The 14,867-nt window shown below is 35.4% G+C and overlaps 5 protein-coding genes across 5 annotated transcripts; 3 read left to right on the top strand and 2 right to left on the bottom strand.

Moving 5' to 3' along the window:
• Positions 1 to 1,470: 1,470 nt before the first annotated feature.
• LOC132798240 (trypsin iota-like) lies at positions 1,471 to 2,304 on the top strand. Its single transcript, XM_060810026.1, has one exon. The coding sequence runs from the start codon at positions 1,590 to 1,592 to the stop codon at positions 2,265 to 2,267; it is 678 nt and encodes a 225-aa protein (XP_060666009.1). The 5' UTR covers positions 1,471 to 1,589; the 3' UTR covers positions 2,268 to 2,304.
• Positions 2,305 to 3,077: 773 nt separating this feature from the next.
• Positions 3,078 to 3,937, top strand: LOC132796162 (hypodermin-A-like). The gene has a single exon (XM_060807232.1). The coding sequence runs from the start codon at positions 3,089 to 3,091 to the stop codon at positions 3,887 to 3,889; it is 801 nt and encodes a 266-aa protein (XP_060663215.1). The 5' UTR covers positions 3,078 to 3,088; the 3' UTR covers positions 3,890 to 3,937.
• Positions 3,938 to 6,720: 2,783 nt separating this feature from the next.
• Positions 6,721 to 8,926, top strand: LOC132798386 (phospholipase A1). Its single transcript, XM_060810233.1, has 3 exons — positions 6,721 to 6,886; positions 6,948 to 7,212; positions 7,917 to 8,926. Exons 1-3 carry the CDS (start codon positions 6,841 to 6,843, stop codon positions 8,740 to 8,742), a joined length of 1,137 nt encoding a protein of 378 aa, XP_060666216.1. The 5' UTR covers positions 6,721 to 6,840; the 3' UTR covers positions 8,743 to 8,926.
• A 3,092-nt stretch (positions 8,927 to 12,018) lies between these two features.
• LOC132797094 (trypsin alpha-like) lies at positions 12,019 to 12,879 on the bottom strand. Its single transcript, XM_060808593.1, has one exon. It carries the CDS (start codon positions 12,864 to 12,866, stop codon positions 12,072 to 12,074), a length of 795 nt encoding a protein of 264 aa, XP_060664576.1. The 5' UTR covers positions 12,867 to 12,879; the 3' UTR covers positions 12,019 to 12,071.
• Positions 12,880 to 13,960: 1,081 nt separating this feature from the next.
• On the bottom strand, positions 13,961 to 14,792 carry LOC132797043 (trypsin alpha-3-like). The gene has a single exon (XM_060808477.1). The coding sequence runs from the start codon at positions 14,790 to 14,792 to the stop codon at positions 13,995 to 13,997; it is 798 nt and encodes a 265-aa protein (XP_060664460.1). The 3' UTR covers positions 13,961 to 13,994.
• Between the last annotated feature and the right edge of the window lie 75 nt (positions 14,793 to 14,867).

Below are 14,867 nucleotides of genomic sequence, written 5' to 3' on the forward strand. Positions count from 1 at the left end.
AAATGCGCCGAAAGTGCAGTAAATTCTGCGTACGAAACAAATATTTTAATTCGCAGTTACAGAAAAATAATAGAAAGGATATAATCCACGAGTTTAAGAGGGTATTGAAGGGGGATCTGTAGGGATTGTTGTTGAGCGAGTCCTGTGAGGTCTGCCAATTAATTTCTCAACTCTAATTTGCGTTTTTGCCAATTCATTAGTGTGTGGGCGTGGCCAGCCTCCATTTTGCATATTGATTGACGTCTGCAAGAGGGGAGTGGGGACTGGAGTGGGGTGCTGTGCTCAAGGGTTTTTGCGGATTTTCTAATCAACGAGCCTCACGAAAATTTGCATAATTGAAATACCGCCTCACGTTCACATCGCCCGACTTGGCAGGTGTGGCATGCAAAGAACCCAGTGCCGACAAACTGTCAGGTGTGTGTCCGTGACCAAAGTGCTGCAAACTTGACACGCCCCAGCCTCAAAACGGGGTAGGCGGCATATCCTGGCAGCGTGTCCTGGCATCCGAGCCAGCTCCGTTAGGTGAGCGATTGACTTGCTAAGTGGCAGAAATTTGTCGCTTCATTTGGTAAACTCATAAATAAATTATGTGTTTCGGTCTGCATAATTAACTCAAGCTACAAATCCGATTTGAGCCAAGCAATTACCCGATAACTGAGCACCAACACAGCCTTTTTTTTGGTGCCTGTTGTGTCCTAATTATTACAGTTTAGCCCGCAGCTAAAAAAAACTCTTTGGACTCTTACAGGTGAATTTTAATTTGTTTGCGATTTTCGACAACGACAACGAAGGGAAACGTTAATAAATTTCTCCCAAATCAGTCGGGAATTGTCTAAATAAGAATTACAATTTGGTTAATTGGTCATGATTAATCGAGTTCCTTATTTATGTGCTAAAGTTTTGCTATGATTAACTACCGATTTTTATACCCGCTACCCATGGGGTAGAAGGGTATTATAACTTTGTGCCGGCAGGAAAGTTCAAATATGCAGAACAATAATTGATATAAGAATGATAATAGTAAAAACGATAAAAAAGCAAATGCTAACATTGATTAGCGCGTATTCCTTAAATAATCAAATAATCAACCAATAATGTAACGCAATTGTCTTTCTCAAACCAGAATGCAGCAGCAAAAGCATAATAGACATTGGGAAATCTTCCAAAGAGAACAAATTTATCTTAAAGAACACAAATTTATGCGTTACTTTGTTGCAGAAAACCCCCTTTTAGGGTATATACCAAACATATGTTCTGATAAATTACGAAGCTTTGAAGCCGTCAGCAAAATAATTAGTTGAGTGCAACATAGTTGTAATCAAATCAATAACTTATTATTTTTTAATTAAAACTCGCATTTTTTTTGAGCTGATAAACTTTCATAACAATTTAATGCAATTTTTCCGCAATGTTCCTTTTCTATAAAAACTCAAATGCTGCGGGTTTTGGTATTCACAAGACCATTGGAAATGTTGTCTACATTATTAGCCTTGCTCTCAGTGGCAACTTTCGGTTGCGCATTGCACTTGCCGGTTGACCCAGAATTTCTATTGAAAAAAGGACCAATCAACAATCGAATCATTGGCGGAATGGACACACCGATAGAGGCAATACCTTGGCAAGTGTTGCTGCTAAAACAAGGACGGCATTACTGTGGTGGCGTCGTCTACAGCAAAAACATCATTATAACAGCCGCCCACTGTGTTTGCGATAACTATGCTAATATTCTTGATCCCAAGATTTTTGATGTGCGCGTTGGCAGTAGTACGTCTAATAATGGTGGATCGGTTATTAAAGTTGCCAAGACAATCGTGCATGATCGTTTTACACTTTATCCAATAATTGAATATGACATCGCACTAATTTTGCTAAGTTCGCCCCTTGAAATGGGTCCAACTGTTAAGGCCATTCCACTAGCAGATTCAATTCCTAATGACGGAGCTTCAGCTATAGTCTCTGGATGGGGATATACGGAAACTGGAGAGGCTTCGCTCCATTTGAAAAGTGTGTCTGTGAACGTTGTCAGTCGCGAAGAGTGCGCCAGGGTTTATGGTGACAAAAGAATTACAAAAGTAACAGTCTGTGCTTCTTCCCCTGGTTCCTGTAATGGTGATTCTGGTGGCCCATTGGTTTTTAATGATGAGCTTGTAGGCATTGTTTCTTTTGGAAAAATTGGTTGTCCATCCAATTCTCCCAGTGTATATGCAAATGTTGTTGAGCTTCGAAAATGGATTGAAGAGGAAGCCAAAAACCTAAGCTCATTCTAAGACATTTGTGAATTAAATTGCAAAAATAAACGTAATAATGAACATTAAATTGATTGCATATTATTTTATTTTAAACTTATTTCTTGTAATCGTAAGAAAACTATAGTGTCTCATTGGGGAAAATAAATAAAAAAGCCGCAGTCAAACACACTCGAATGTGGAATATTCGTTACATATTTGAATAAAATCAAAACAGCGTCACATTATTCTATTATTATTATACGTTTGTACGTTTATTTCCTGCCTCCACAAAGTTTTAATATGGATAGCGGGAATAAAAACCAGCACAGTGCTGCGTAAACATTTTAGGTGCAAATATAAAAAGAAATAAATTATGTAAATTAATATTGACTAACATTAATATTGTTTTCAACTATCCAAAATACCTATGACTAACTCGTTGATTAAATTATTTAACTTTTTTCCAGTTTTCAAATTATGAAATTAAAGAAAAATACTAAAAAAGCTGAAATATACGACACAATAATTAATACTAACATTGATTAGCGCGTATTTCCTATCAAATAATCAACCATTAACCTTTTGCAAAAGCCGAAATTCTTCTTGGTCTTCGATTGAAAAAATGTATATGATACAAAAACCCCCTTTTAGGGTATATAACATACAAAGGTTCTGAGAAATTACGAAGCTTTTAAGCCGTCAGCAAAATAGTTAGTTGAGTGCAACAATAAATTATTATTTGTTATTACAACTCGCATATTTTTAACCTGATAAACTTTCGTAATTATTTGAATTTTGTTCTTATACAACTTTTCTATAAAAACTCAAATGCTTCTGGGTTTTCGTATTCACAACTAGAAATGTACTCTACATTGTTAGTCCTGCTCTCAGTGGCAACTTTAGGTTGCGCATTGCACTTGCCGATTGGACCTGAATTTCTATTGAAAAAAGGACTAATAAACAATCGCATCGTTGGAGGAAAGGACACATCAATAGAGAAAATACCTTGGCAAGTGTCGGTGCAATTACTAGGACGGCATCATTGTGGTGGCGCCATCTACAGCAAAAACATCATTATAACAGCCGCCCACTGTTTTTTCGATAAAAATGGCAATATTCTTGATCTCGAGATTTTTGATGTGCGCGTTGGCAGTAATACGTCTGAAAATGGTGGATGGGTGATTAAAGTTGACAAGAGAATCGTGCATGATCGTTATAGTCGTTATCCAATAACTCAATATGACATCGCTTTAATTTTGTTAAGTTCGCCCCTTCAAATGGGTCCAACTGTTAAGGCCATTCCACTGGCAGAATCAGTTCCTAATGAAGGGGCTGCTGTCCTTGTCTCTGGCTGGGGACAAACAGAGACCGAGCTTGATTCAAAATATCTAAAAAGTGTCTATGTGAACATTGTTAATCGCGAGGAGTGCGCCAGGATTGATGGAGTGCTTATAAAAGCAACAATATGTGCTGGTTCCCCTTGGAAAGATTCGTGCGGTGGAGATTCTGGTGGCCCATTGACTTACAGAGGTAAACTTGTGGGCATTGTTTCTTTTGGGTCTGAAAATTGCGGTACACCTGGTCAACCCGCTGTCTATACAGATGTCGTGGAGCTTCGCAAATGGATTGAAGGGGAAGCCACAAAACTAAGCTTAAATTGAGACTTTTGTGAATTAAATTGCAAAAATAAACGTACAAATGAATATTAATCTGACTGCATTATTATTTATATTTATTTCATGTGATATTTAAGAGATATTTATACTTATAATCAATATTAATTCATTGCTACACTCGATTGTGCTCGACTATGGAATCTCCGTTAAAATTTTAAATAACATATGCAAGACAATAAATAATTGTTTTCGACTAAAAAAATTTTAAGTAAATGATCAGATATTATGCCAAATAGTAAAATATGCACCTTAATTTTATAGCTGTCCTGTGAAACTCTTGTGAACTCCTTCCAAATTATTTTGAAAAAAATATATTTGAACATTTTGTTAACCTTGGAGAACTAATTTATGTTAATGAACACAAATATCTAATCCGCTTTAGAGTATACGGTATACATATGTTTTTAGAAAATACGAGGTTTTTAAGCCGTCAGCAAAATAATTAGTTGTGTGCAACATAGTTGTAATCAAAGCAATAAACATTTTGTATACTCGCTACCATAGGGTAGAAGGGTATTATAAATTTGTGCCGGCAGGAAATGTATGTAACAGGTAGAAGGAGGGATCCCTGACCCTATAAAGTATATATATTCTTGGTCAGCATAAATAGTATTTATGATTCCTAGTTGGTTGCGATCAGATAAAAATTGGGAAAGTTATTAAAGAAATACTTTTGTATGGGCAAAAACGCCAACTTACTAGGGGTCTTAGTTGCTTTGACCGTCAATCTAGTATATTGTACCGTCTTTGGTATATTTTGAATGTGGTACTATATCGATATACCAAATATATTATTTGGTATATATTTTTTTTAGTAATTTTGTAGTATTTTCGATATACTTTGAAAATAATACCGCAAGCAGGTATCTCACAGCCGAGCATACTCGACTATAGCTTTCTTACTTGTTTATAGCAGTTTTTATTTTTTTAGTTGTTTTAGTCATTAGCAACACTGTTAATTAGTTTTTGGTTTTAAATCAGAGTAATGTGTAACCGGAGGGGTCCAATGGCTCTATAACTGTTAAGAAGGATTATCAACTTTTTTAACATTCGCTTTACAGTGATGTTAATAATGTTATAGATCACATCTGTTAAGTAACACAACTTGAGAGCGAACGTTGTAAACTGTTAAGATAACATAAGAGCAAAAAAAGCTTTTTGCACAAATTGAATTTAAATATTCACATTACATTTTAAGAAAATTAATATATTTTTATTATCTTTATTTAATATTATTTTCTATCATTAAACAAAGTTAATACTTTTAATTATGTTTTACCTCAGATATCGAATTTTAATAGACTATTTTATCCAATTACATTCAATATTAAAAACTTGTTTGATTTAATTATACACTTATCATATAAGGTATTCACTTATTTTTGTTAGCTTTTATTACCCCAATTCAAGCAAATACATAATTCTATATTCAATTTAAACAATTTGTTCAATGCAATTAAGCCATTATCTGTATTCAACGCCATCCAATTAGATAGCAAATGTAATTGAATTTTATAAAATGTTATGAAATTAATTTATTGGCTCGATTAAGCCAATATCCGTATTTAATACTATGCCCATACTTCTCCATTAAATAAATAATTTAATATTTAATATATTTAATATATTTATTCTAATTCAATTAATTTTCTACAAATTTACTACGTCGTTTAACAGCAAAATAAACAAGTAAGAAAGCTACAGTCGAGTGTACTCGACTGTGAGATACCCGCTACCCATTTTGAATGAAAGCAATATATTTTGCGGTATTATTCTCAAAATATACCAAATATACTGCAAAAATACTAAAAATATATCAAATGGTATATGTGGTATATCGATAAAGTACCGCATTCAAAATATACCATAGACGGCTCAATATACCAGATTGTCAGCCAAAGTAACTAAGACCCCCCAGTAAGTAGGCGTTTTTGCCCATACAAAAGTATTTCTTTAATAACTTCGACAATTTTTGTCTGATCGCAACCAAATTTTCAGGAATTATAACTACTATAGTTATTATTATATATGCTAAAATTCGCAACTCCAGCTTTAAAACTACGCTTGTTATTCGATTTTTTTGATTTGCGGGGGCGGAAGTGGGCGTGGCAAAATTTGAAACAAACTTGATCTGCGTGCAAACATAACAAATGCTGTCGAAAAAAAAAATTATAGCTCTATCTCTTATAGTCTCTGAGATCTAGGTGTTCATACGGACAGACGGACAGACACACAGACGGACAGACGGACAGATGGACAGACAGACAGACGGACATGTCTAGATCGTCTCGGCTGTTGACGCTGATCAAGAATATATATACTTTATAGGGTCGGAGATGCCTCCTTCTACCTGTTACATACATTTCCTGCCGGCACAAAGTTATAATACCCTTCTACCCTATGGGTAGCGGGTATAAACATCAAATTAGATAAGCAATAAAAACAGAACATGCTTTCATGTGTTTTACATTCGCAAACAACAAAACCCAAGTTCAGCTATTTAGCTGAGAGATATTTTTCACATTTTGTCATGTTCTCACTCTCTCTTTTCGTCTTGCTCTCACGATCATTCTCTTGAAGATTAAATGTGTAACGGTTAATGGACATTGAATAATTAACGCCTCTGCCTAAATAGCCGGCGCCCGCGTTTTGTGGGCGCTTCTTATCGCGACTGAGCACCGAAGAGAGAGAGAGAGAGAGAGAGTGAGTAAAAGAGCGTAGACAATATGTCGCCATTGACAGATCTCAGCTGGAAGTGTCAATTCCAGTTGAATGCGCTTCGATCGTTCGTCTTGCTGTCGACAGTTAGTCAGTTGAGCACGCACCATTGAGCGAGGTGGAGTGTCTAAATTGGTTGCTGCTCCTCTGTGTGTGTTTGTTTGTGTTTGTGAGTGCGTCTTTGGGGCAACGAACGATTGGGAATCCATTAATTCAAGATGCGAATTACATACATCATTCTAGCTACGCTCAGCGTAACGCTAGGTAAGTCTATCAATTATTATTACAAAAAATTTAATATAGTATTTATTGTTTGCATTATCAGCGGCGCCTTCAACCGAAACTTCCGCTTCCTCAATGGAGGAGCTGAACAACAAATGTGATCACAAGTTGACGAAATCGAACAAATATTTGGATTATCCATTTTGGAAGAAGTTCTTCAAGCATTGGGTTCCATTCACAAGCAGCTCGCGTGTCAAAATGCAATTCTTTCTATTCAAAAAGGATTTCCCTGATTGCGGTCGTGAACTTTTCCCAGGCGACGATGAAACCTTGGAGAATTCTGGTTTCGATGCACGTCATCCCACACGGTAAGATTTCAATTTTCTATTTTTGTTATTCCCAGATCAATTCATTTTAGATTAGCAAATCAATCATTTTGGTGGTGGGAATTTATTTTGTAATTTACATATACGAAAAATTGTATAATTAAATAACACGTAATAATTATTGCTGAAAAACGGTTTGCTATATTTTTGCTGTTGTAAAAATTGAAGTTAAACATTAGTTGGGTTGTTATTGTCGATTCACATGCGAAAACTGGTTTTGTTTAAATTTTGTTTTATCAGCCGTTGTTGCCCTGTAGTACGAGAATGATAAGTGGGGTATATTGTAGCTTAGATGCAGTATGTAACAAGAGTAACGTAAAATAGAAAAATATTGAACAAAATTCAGCATCTAGAAAAATGCGTATATTAGTTATTGTTAAACTTTACTACAGGGTATTCTAAGTCAATAAGGTATATTTTACTGCTTTCTAAGTCGTTTTCGTTGTGTTCTTTATCAGCTATTCGTTAAATTAAAAAGTAGTAGGTAGTCTTAAGTCGATACGTTTTACTTCGTTAGCTTCTAAGTGGTTTCCGTTGTACTCTTTATCAATGAGTCACTTCACAATAAATACATCGTCAATGTTATGATCTTTCCAAATATTTGCCAAGCAAATTAGCAGACAACATTTGAATTTAAATAAATTTCAAGATTAGATAAGTTTACTGATCTATTTATGATATTCCAGCATTATAATACATGGCTGGATGAGTCAAGGCAAGGGATCGCTCAATCGAGACGTGAAGACCGCCTATCTGAGCTTGACAAAACCGCGACCCAAAGCTGAAGGTAATGAAGATAACGAAATTAAAATTCCTCTCTATGAAGACTTTAATATTGTTGTCTGCGATTGGAGTAAAATTTCCTCGAATGTGAATTACTTTGGGGTCGCCGATATGGTCGAAGATCTGGGATTCCTACTCGCCGAATTTGTGCGTCATCTTCACATGCGAGCGGGACTTAACTATGACGATGTCTACTTGATTGGTCATTCGCTGGGTGCCCAAATCGCCGGAAGTGCTGGAAAACAAATAAAACCCTATCGCTTCAATACGATCTATGCCCTGGATCCGGCTGGTCCTGCGTTCCGTGATCAGAGCGATGAATATCGCGTCGATGCCAGTGATGCGCACTATGTGGAATCGATACAGACGAGCACGGGATTAGGTTTTGAGCAGCCCGTCGGACATGCGTCGTTCTATCCGAACTTTGGCAAGGATCAGAAAAAGTGCTATATGTATGGCTGTTCGCATAAGCGAGCTCACGATTATTTTGCCGAGTCCATCAATAGCACCAAGGGCTTTTGGGGCATTCGCTGTGAACGCATGTCACGCAAGAATTGGATATTGCTGGATAATGACGGCGAGTTTCGCATGGGTGGCGAACCTTCGAATCCCAAGAACGGCACCTTCTATGTGAAGACCTACGATAAACCTCCTTATGCCATGGGCAAAAGAGAGGAGCTGGCCAAGGAACCGCTCAAGGAGGAAGCTACTACTATCGTTTATCATTAGGAAAGTATTACAAATAATATTTAATGTGCACAGCGAGTGAGATTGTCAGAGATATTTCTATAGATTTCTAGCCAAGCTACGAAATAGTTTCGAATATTATTCCTTTTTTTATAATTCTCAAAAATGTATAAATACATTTTAAATAAATATTATAATCAAAATCAAACATCAAAATCAAGGAATCTTTACTATCAACATTTAAATAAAATTATATTAACAAATATATATAAGAGTTTAAGGAAATAAATTGGAGGAAAACGACAGAAAAAATAAGGAAATTATAACAGGTAAAAAAAAACATAAGAATGATGAAGTTTCCTAAATATCTTATTTAATTTAGAAATACAGCTATAATTATTTCAGTTCACTTTAAATCCTTCAAGCCACAATTTCTGCCGTCTCAAACTTAAAAACTCTTCAAGGTTCTTTACTAAAAGTTGAGGGAATATTGAACGGCAGTCCAAATTTTGGAAGCTTCTTAAACTTTCAATTAAATTCCGGAATACTTAGAGCGTTGAAATTACTTATCTGTAAAATCAAGTTATTATGAAGCAATATTTGATATTAATTTCAATCAAAAATATAAAATCACACTCAATATTTACAATCTCGACTTTTACTACAAACTTAAAACTGATCTCAAATATAATATTTAAAGAAAAGTCAAAGGATTTTTCTTTGGAGTTGGAAAGCATGCAATTTCTTTGGCTTGGCATTTGTTGGTTCTATCTGTTGATGTTCATTAGAGCATTGCCTTTGCCAAATTGGAATCCCGACTACCTGGAGGATGGCTTGGACTTTCCGGACATACTCGATGATTGGCACTATGAGCTAATGCTGAAACGCAATCAGAAATATGCCCAGCTTTACATGTGAACTACTGCGAAATTGTTGTTTTCCGGCCCAGCTAAAAGTTTGTAGGAATTTTAATTAAAACAAACAATGTATTTTACACTCACACTCACACACACACACAAAAAGGAAAGGTGGAAAAGAAAAGTGTTGCAGTACAACGTTGTCAGACATGGCAAGTTGTCGGGGCAAGTTGTTAATGCATTTACTCGGCTTAATTAGTTGACATTTTACATTATTCATACGCCATGTGTGACCGTCCCAGTAAAGGTTTGCAACCGCAGTTGTGCCTTGCCATCACATCCCTGCCCTCTCCCTTCATCATAATTTTCACTTACATAATTAAAGTTGTCGTTTACGTGCTGAGGTTAGGATGCGACCCTACAACTAAACCCGAGTGCAAGAGCTGCAACAGAACAAGCTACAGGTGGGGCAACCATTTTGTTATGCGGTAGACTTTCCGCAGAGTCATCAAAGCCACGTGAAGGCAACAGCGACCTTATTCGAGGGTAGTTGTTGTTGTTGTGATGCCCGTTTTAGCAGCGAGGCAGTAAAGGGTATTAAAAGCGCGCCATATATCAAAGCAAACATGACGGCGCTTGCACATAATGACGATAGATGGCGCTGATAACACTATGAAAATGGAGTATAAATAAATATTACTGCAATGATTCCTATTAACAATTTTAAAATATATAATATTTAAATTAAACAATTAAAATAATAATTATACAATATTCATCATAATACAAAAAAAAATAATATATTATATTTCATACAAAATATAAAAACAAACATACAACATAAATTATGTATAAGAATAAAAACTTTTAAAAGATTTCAGAAAAATACAAATAAATAAATTATGTAATAGCTGACAAAGCAAGAAAAATTTAAGTTTTAGAGAAATTAAAAAGAATATTGACATAAATAAGAGAAAGCACAATAATAACTTCAAGTACACAGAAAAAACAAGTAAGAAAGCTACAGTCGATTGTGCTCGACTGTGTGATACCCGATACCCATTTTGAATAAAAGGAATATATTTTGCGGTATTATTCTGAATATATACAAAATATACTACAAAAATACTAAAAATATACAAAATGATATGTTTGGTATATCGATATAGTACACCATTCAAAATATACCATAGACCGCACAATGGACCAGATTGTCGGCCAAAGCAACTAAGACCCCTAGTATGTAAGTAGGCGTTTTTGCCCATACAAAACTATTTCTTTAATAACTTCGACAATTTTTATCTGATCGCAATCAAATTTTCAGAACTCATAAATACTATAAATATTATTGTGTATACCATTCGCAGCTGTAGCTTTAAAACTACGCTTGTTGTTCGATTTTATTGATTTGCGGGGGCGGAAGTGGGCGTGGCCAAAGTTTGAAACAAACTTGATCTGCGTGCAAACATAACAAATGCTGTCGAAAAAAAATATAGCTCTATCTCTTATAGTCTCTGAGATCTAGGTGTTCATACGGACAGACGGACATGGCTAGATCGATTTGGCGGCGATCAGATAAAAATTGTGGAAGTTATTAAAGAAATACAGTAGACGGTTATAGCAATTTTCAAGGGACCGACGACTTTACGTCGTTATACCCGGAAGACGCACTAACCGAAAGGAGCAAAACTAATTTTTGTTTTGTTTTTTTTATGGATGCCATGTTCGTAATAGGGTTTTAAGATAAAACAAATTAATTTTTAAACAAAACAAAAAATTTATAAATTCAATTTAATTTGGAAAAACCATGCTAGTTTTTCCATAATAAATCGTATACATCGTACCATATATGTATATCGTATATGGGCAAAAACGTCTAATTACTAGGAGTCTTAGTTGCTTTGGCCGATAATCTGGTATATTGTGCCGTCTTTGGTATATTTTGAATGTGGTATTATATCGATATAACAAATATACCATTTGGTATATTTTTAATATTTTTGTAGTATATTTGGTATATATTGAGAATAATACCGCAAAATATATTACTTTTACATAATATATTACATATAATATTACAAAATGGATATTGGGTATCTCACAATCGATCACACTCGACTGTAGCTTTCTTACTTGTTTTCAAAATAATTAGGCTTTTTTCATAATTTGGATAGTTTAAACCAATTAATTACAATAAATAAATCGAAGAATTAGTCACAGGAATTTCTCAGAACAGCTATAAAGTTAATGTGCATATTTTACTATTTGGCATAATATCTGATCATTTACTTAACATTTTTTTAGTCGAAAACAATTATTTATTGTTTTGCATATGTTATTTAAAATTTTAATAAAGATTCCATAGTCGAGCACAATGAATTAGCAATGAATTAATATTGAGTATAAATATAAATATCTCTTCATATCACAAGAAATAAATATAAAATAATATGCAGTCAGATTAATATTCATTTTATGTTTATTTTTTCAATTTAATTCACAAATGTCTCAATTTCAGCTTAGTTTTGTGGCTTCCCCTTCAATCCATTTGCGAAGCTCCACGACATCTGTATAGACAGCGGGTTGACCAGGTGTACCGCAATTTTCAGACCCAAAAGAAACAATGCCCACAAGTTTACCTCTGTAAGTCAATGGGCCACCAGAATCTCCACCGCACGAATCTTTCCAAGGGGAACCAGCACATATTGTTGCTTTTATAAGAACTCCATAAATCCTGGCGCACTCCTCGCGATTAACAATGTTCACATAGACACTTTTCAGATGGAGCGGAGACTCTCCAGTTTCCGTATATCCCCATCCAGAGACTATAGCTGAAGCTCCGTCATTAGGAACTGACTCTGCCAGTGGAATGGCCTTGACAGTTGGACCCATTTGAAGGGGCGAACTTAACAAAATTAAAGCGATGTCATATTCAATTATTGGATAAAGTGTAAAACGATCATGCACGATTGTCTTGGCAACTTTAATAACCGATCCACCATTATTAGACGTACTACTGCCAACGCGCACATCAAAAATCTCGAGATCAAGAATATTGCCATAGTCATCGAAAAAACAGTGGGCGGCTGTTATAATGATGTTTTTGCTGTAGATGACGCCACCACAGTGATGCCGTCCTAGTTGTTGCAGCGACACTTGCCAAGGTATTGTTTCTATTTGTGTATACTCTCCTCCAACGATGCGATTGTTGATTGGTCCTTTTTTTAATAGAAATTCTGGGTCAATCGGCAAGTGCAATGCGCAACCTAAAGTTGCCACTGAGAGCAGGACTAATAATGCAGGGAACATTTCTAGTTGTCTTGTGAATACTGAAAACCCGCAGCATTTGAGTTTTTATAGAAAACATTTCAAATAGTCACGAAAGTTTATCAGCTTAAAAATATGCGAGTTGTAATAACAAATAATAATTTATTGTTGCACCCAACTAATTATTTTGCTGACGGCTTAAAAACTTCGTTATTTCTCAGAAACTTTTAATATACCCTAAAAGGGGCTTTTTGTATAATATACATTTGTGTTGTCTGAGATAAATTTGTTCAATCGAAGATCAAGAAGGATTTTCGCTTTTGCGAATAGCGATCCAGTTACGTTAATGGTTGATTATTTAATAAGAAATACGCGCTAATCAATGTGAGCATTTGCATTTTCATCGTTTTTACTATTATCCTTGTATCCTTGAGTCGTATATTTCAGCTTTTACTTCAGTATTTTTCTTTAATTTCATAATTTGAATAGTGGAAAAAAGTTAAATTAATAAATCAACGAGTTAGTCATAGGGATTTTGGATTGTGGAAAACAATATTAATGTTAGTCAATATTAATTTACATAATTTATTCTTTTTTTATATTTTCACCAATAATGTTTACGCAGCTGGTTTTTATTCCCGCTATCTATAGGGTAGAAGAATATTAAAACTTTGTGTCGGCAGGAAATAAACGTACAAGGCAGAAGGAGGAATCTCCGGTCTTTAAAATTTTTTTATATTCTTGATCAGAGTCAACAGGCGAGACAATATACCAATGACCGTATAATCTTTGTAATTCCTGAAAATTTGGTTGCGATCAGATTAAAATTGTCGAATTTATTAAAGAAGTACTTTTGTATGTAAAAAAACGCCTACATACCAAGGGTATTACTATATAAATATACCAAATATACCATTTCAAATATTTATTTTAGTATTTTTACGGTATATTATTTGGGTATAATTTAAGAATAATGCCACGCTGTTTTGATTTTATATAAATATGTAGCGGAAATTCCACAATCGAGTGTGCTCGACTGCGACTTTTTTACATATTTTCCTTAATGATAGAATATAATTTTCTTACGATTACAAGATATAAGTATAAAATAAAATAATCAATTTAATGTTCATTATTACGTTTATTTTTGCAATTTAATTCACAAATGTCTCAAGTTGAGCCTAGTTTTGTGGCTTCATTTTCAATCCATTTGCGAAGCTCCACAACATTTGCATAAACACCAGGATACCCCGGTTCAGCGCATCCATAGCCATAAGAAACAATGCCCACAAGCTCACCTTCATAAACCAATGGGCCACCAGAATCACCACCACAGGAATCTTTTCCAGGGGCAGCAGCACAGATTGTTAGTTGTGTAATTCTTTTGTAACCATAAGCCCTGGCGCACTCTTCGCGACCGACAATGTCTACATAGACACTTTTCAAACGGAGCGAAGCCTCTCCAGTTTCCGTATATCCCCATCCAGAGACAAGCACAGTAGCTCCGTCATGAGGAACTGACTCTGCCAGTGGAATGGCCTTGATAGTTGGACCCATTTCAAGGGGCGAACTTAACAAAAGCAGGGCGATGTCGTATTCAGTTATTGGATCAAGTGTAAAACGATCATGCACGATTGTCTTGGCAACTTTAATCACCGATCCGCCATTGTTAGACGTACTACTGCCAACGCGCACATCAAAAATCTTGGGATCAAGAATATTGGCATCGTCATCGCAAACACAGTGGGCGGCTGTTATAATGATGTTTTTGCTGTAGACGACACCACCACAGTAATGCCGTCCTAGTTTTAGCAGCAACACTTGCCAAGGTATTGCCTCTATCGGTGTGTCCTTTCCGCCAATGATTCGATTGTTTCCATTTTTCAATAGAAGTTCTGGGTCAACCGGCAAGTGCAATGCGCAACCGAAAGTTGCCACTGAGAGCAGGGCTAATAATGTAAACAACATTTCTAATTGTCTAGTGAATACCAAAACCCGCATCATTTGAGTTTTTATAGGAAAGGGAACATGGCGGAAAAATGT

This window comes from Drosophila nasuta, chromosome 2L (genome assembly GCF_023558535.2).
Source record: "Drosophila nasuta strain 15112-1781.00 chromosome 2L, ASM2355853v1, whole genome shotgun sequence".
NCBI lineage: Eukaryota > Metazoa > Arthropoda > Insecta > Diptera > Drosophilidae > Drosophila > Drosophila nasuta.

Excerpts from the sequence above, each read along its gene's own strand:
- LOC132797043 (XM_060808477.1), bottom strand. The coding sequence starts at position 14,792 with ATGTTGTTTACATTATTAGCCCTGCTCTCAGTGGCAACTTTCGGTTGC.
- LOC132796162 (XM_060807232.1), top strand. The coding sequence starts at position 3,089 with ATGTACTCTACATTGTTAGTCCTGCTCTCAGTGGCAACTTTAGGTTGC.
- LOC132797094 (XM_060808593.1), bottom strand. The coding sequence starts at position 12,866 with ATGTTCCCTGCATTATTAGTCCTGCTCTCAGTGGCAACTTTAGGTTGC.
- LOC132798386 (XM_060810233.1), top strand. The coding sequence starts at position 6,841 with ATGCGAATTACATACATCATTCTAGCTACGCTCAGCGTAACGCTAG. Across the intron at positions 6,887-6,947 it reads TACGCTCAGCGTAACGCTAG|CGGCGCCTTCAACCGAAACT; the intron begins GTAAGTCTATCA and ends TTGCATTATCAG. Across the intron at positions 7,213-7,916 it reads GATGCACGTCATCCCACACG|CATTATAATACATGGCTGGA; the intron begins GTAAGATTTCAA and ends ATGATATTCCAG.
- LOC132798240 (XM_060810026.1), top strand. The coding sequence starts at position 1,590 with ATGGACACACCGATAGAGGCAATACCTTGGCAAGTGTTGCTGCTAAAA.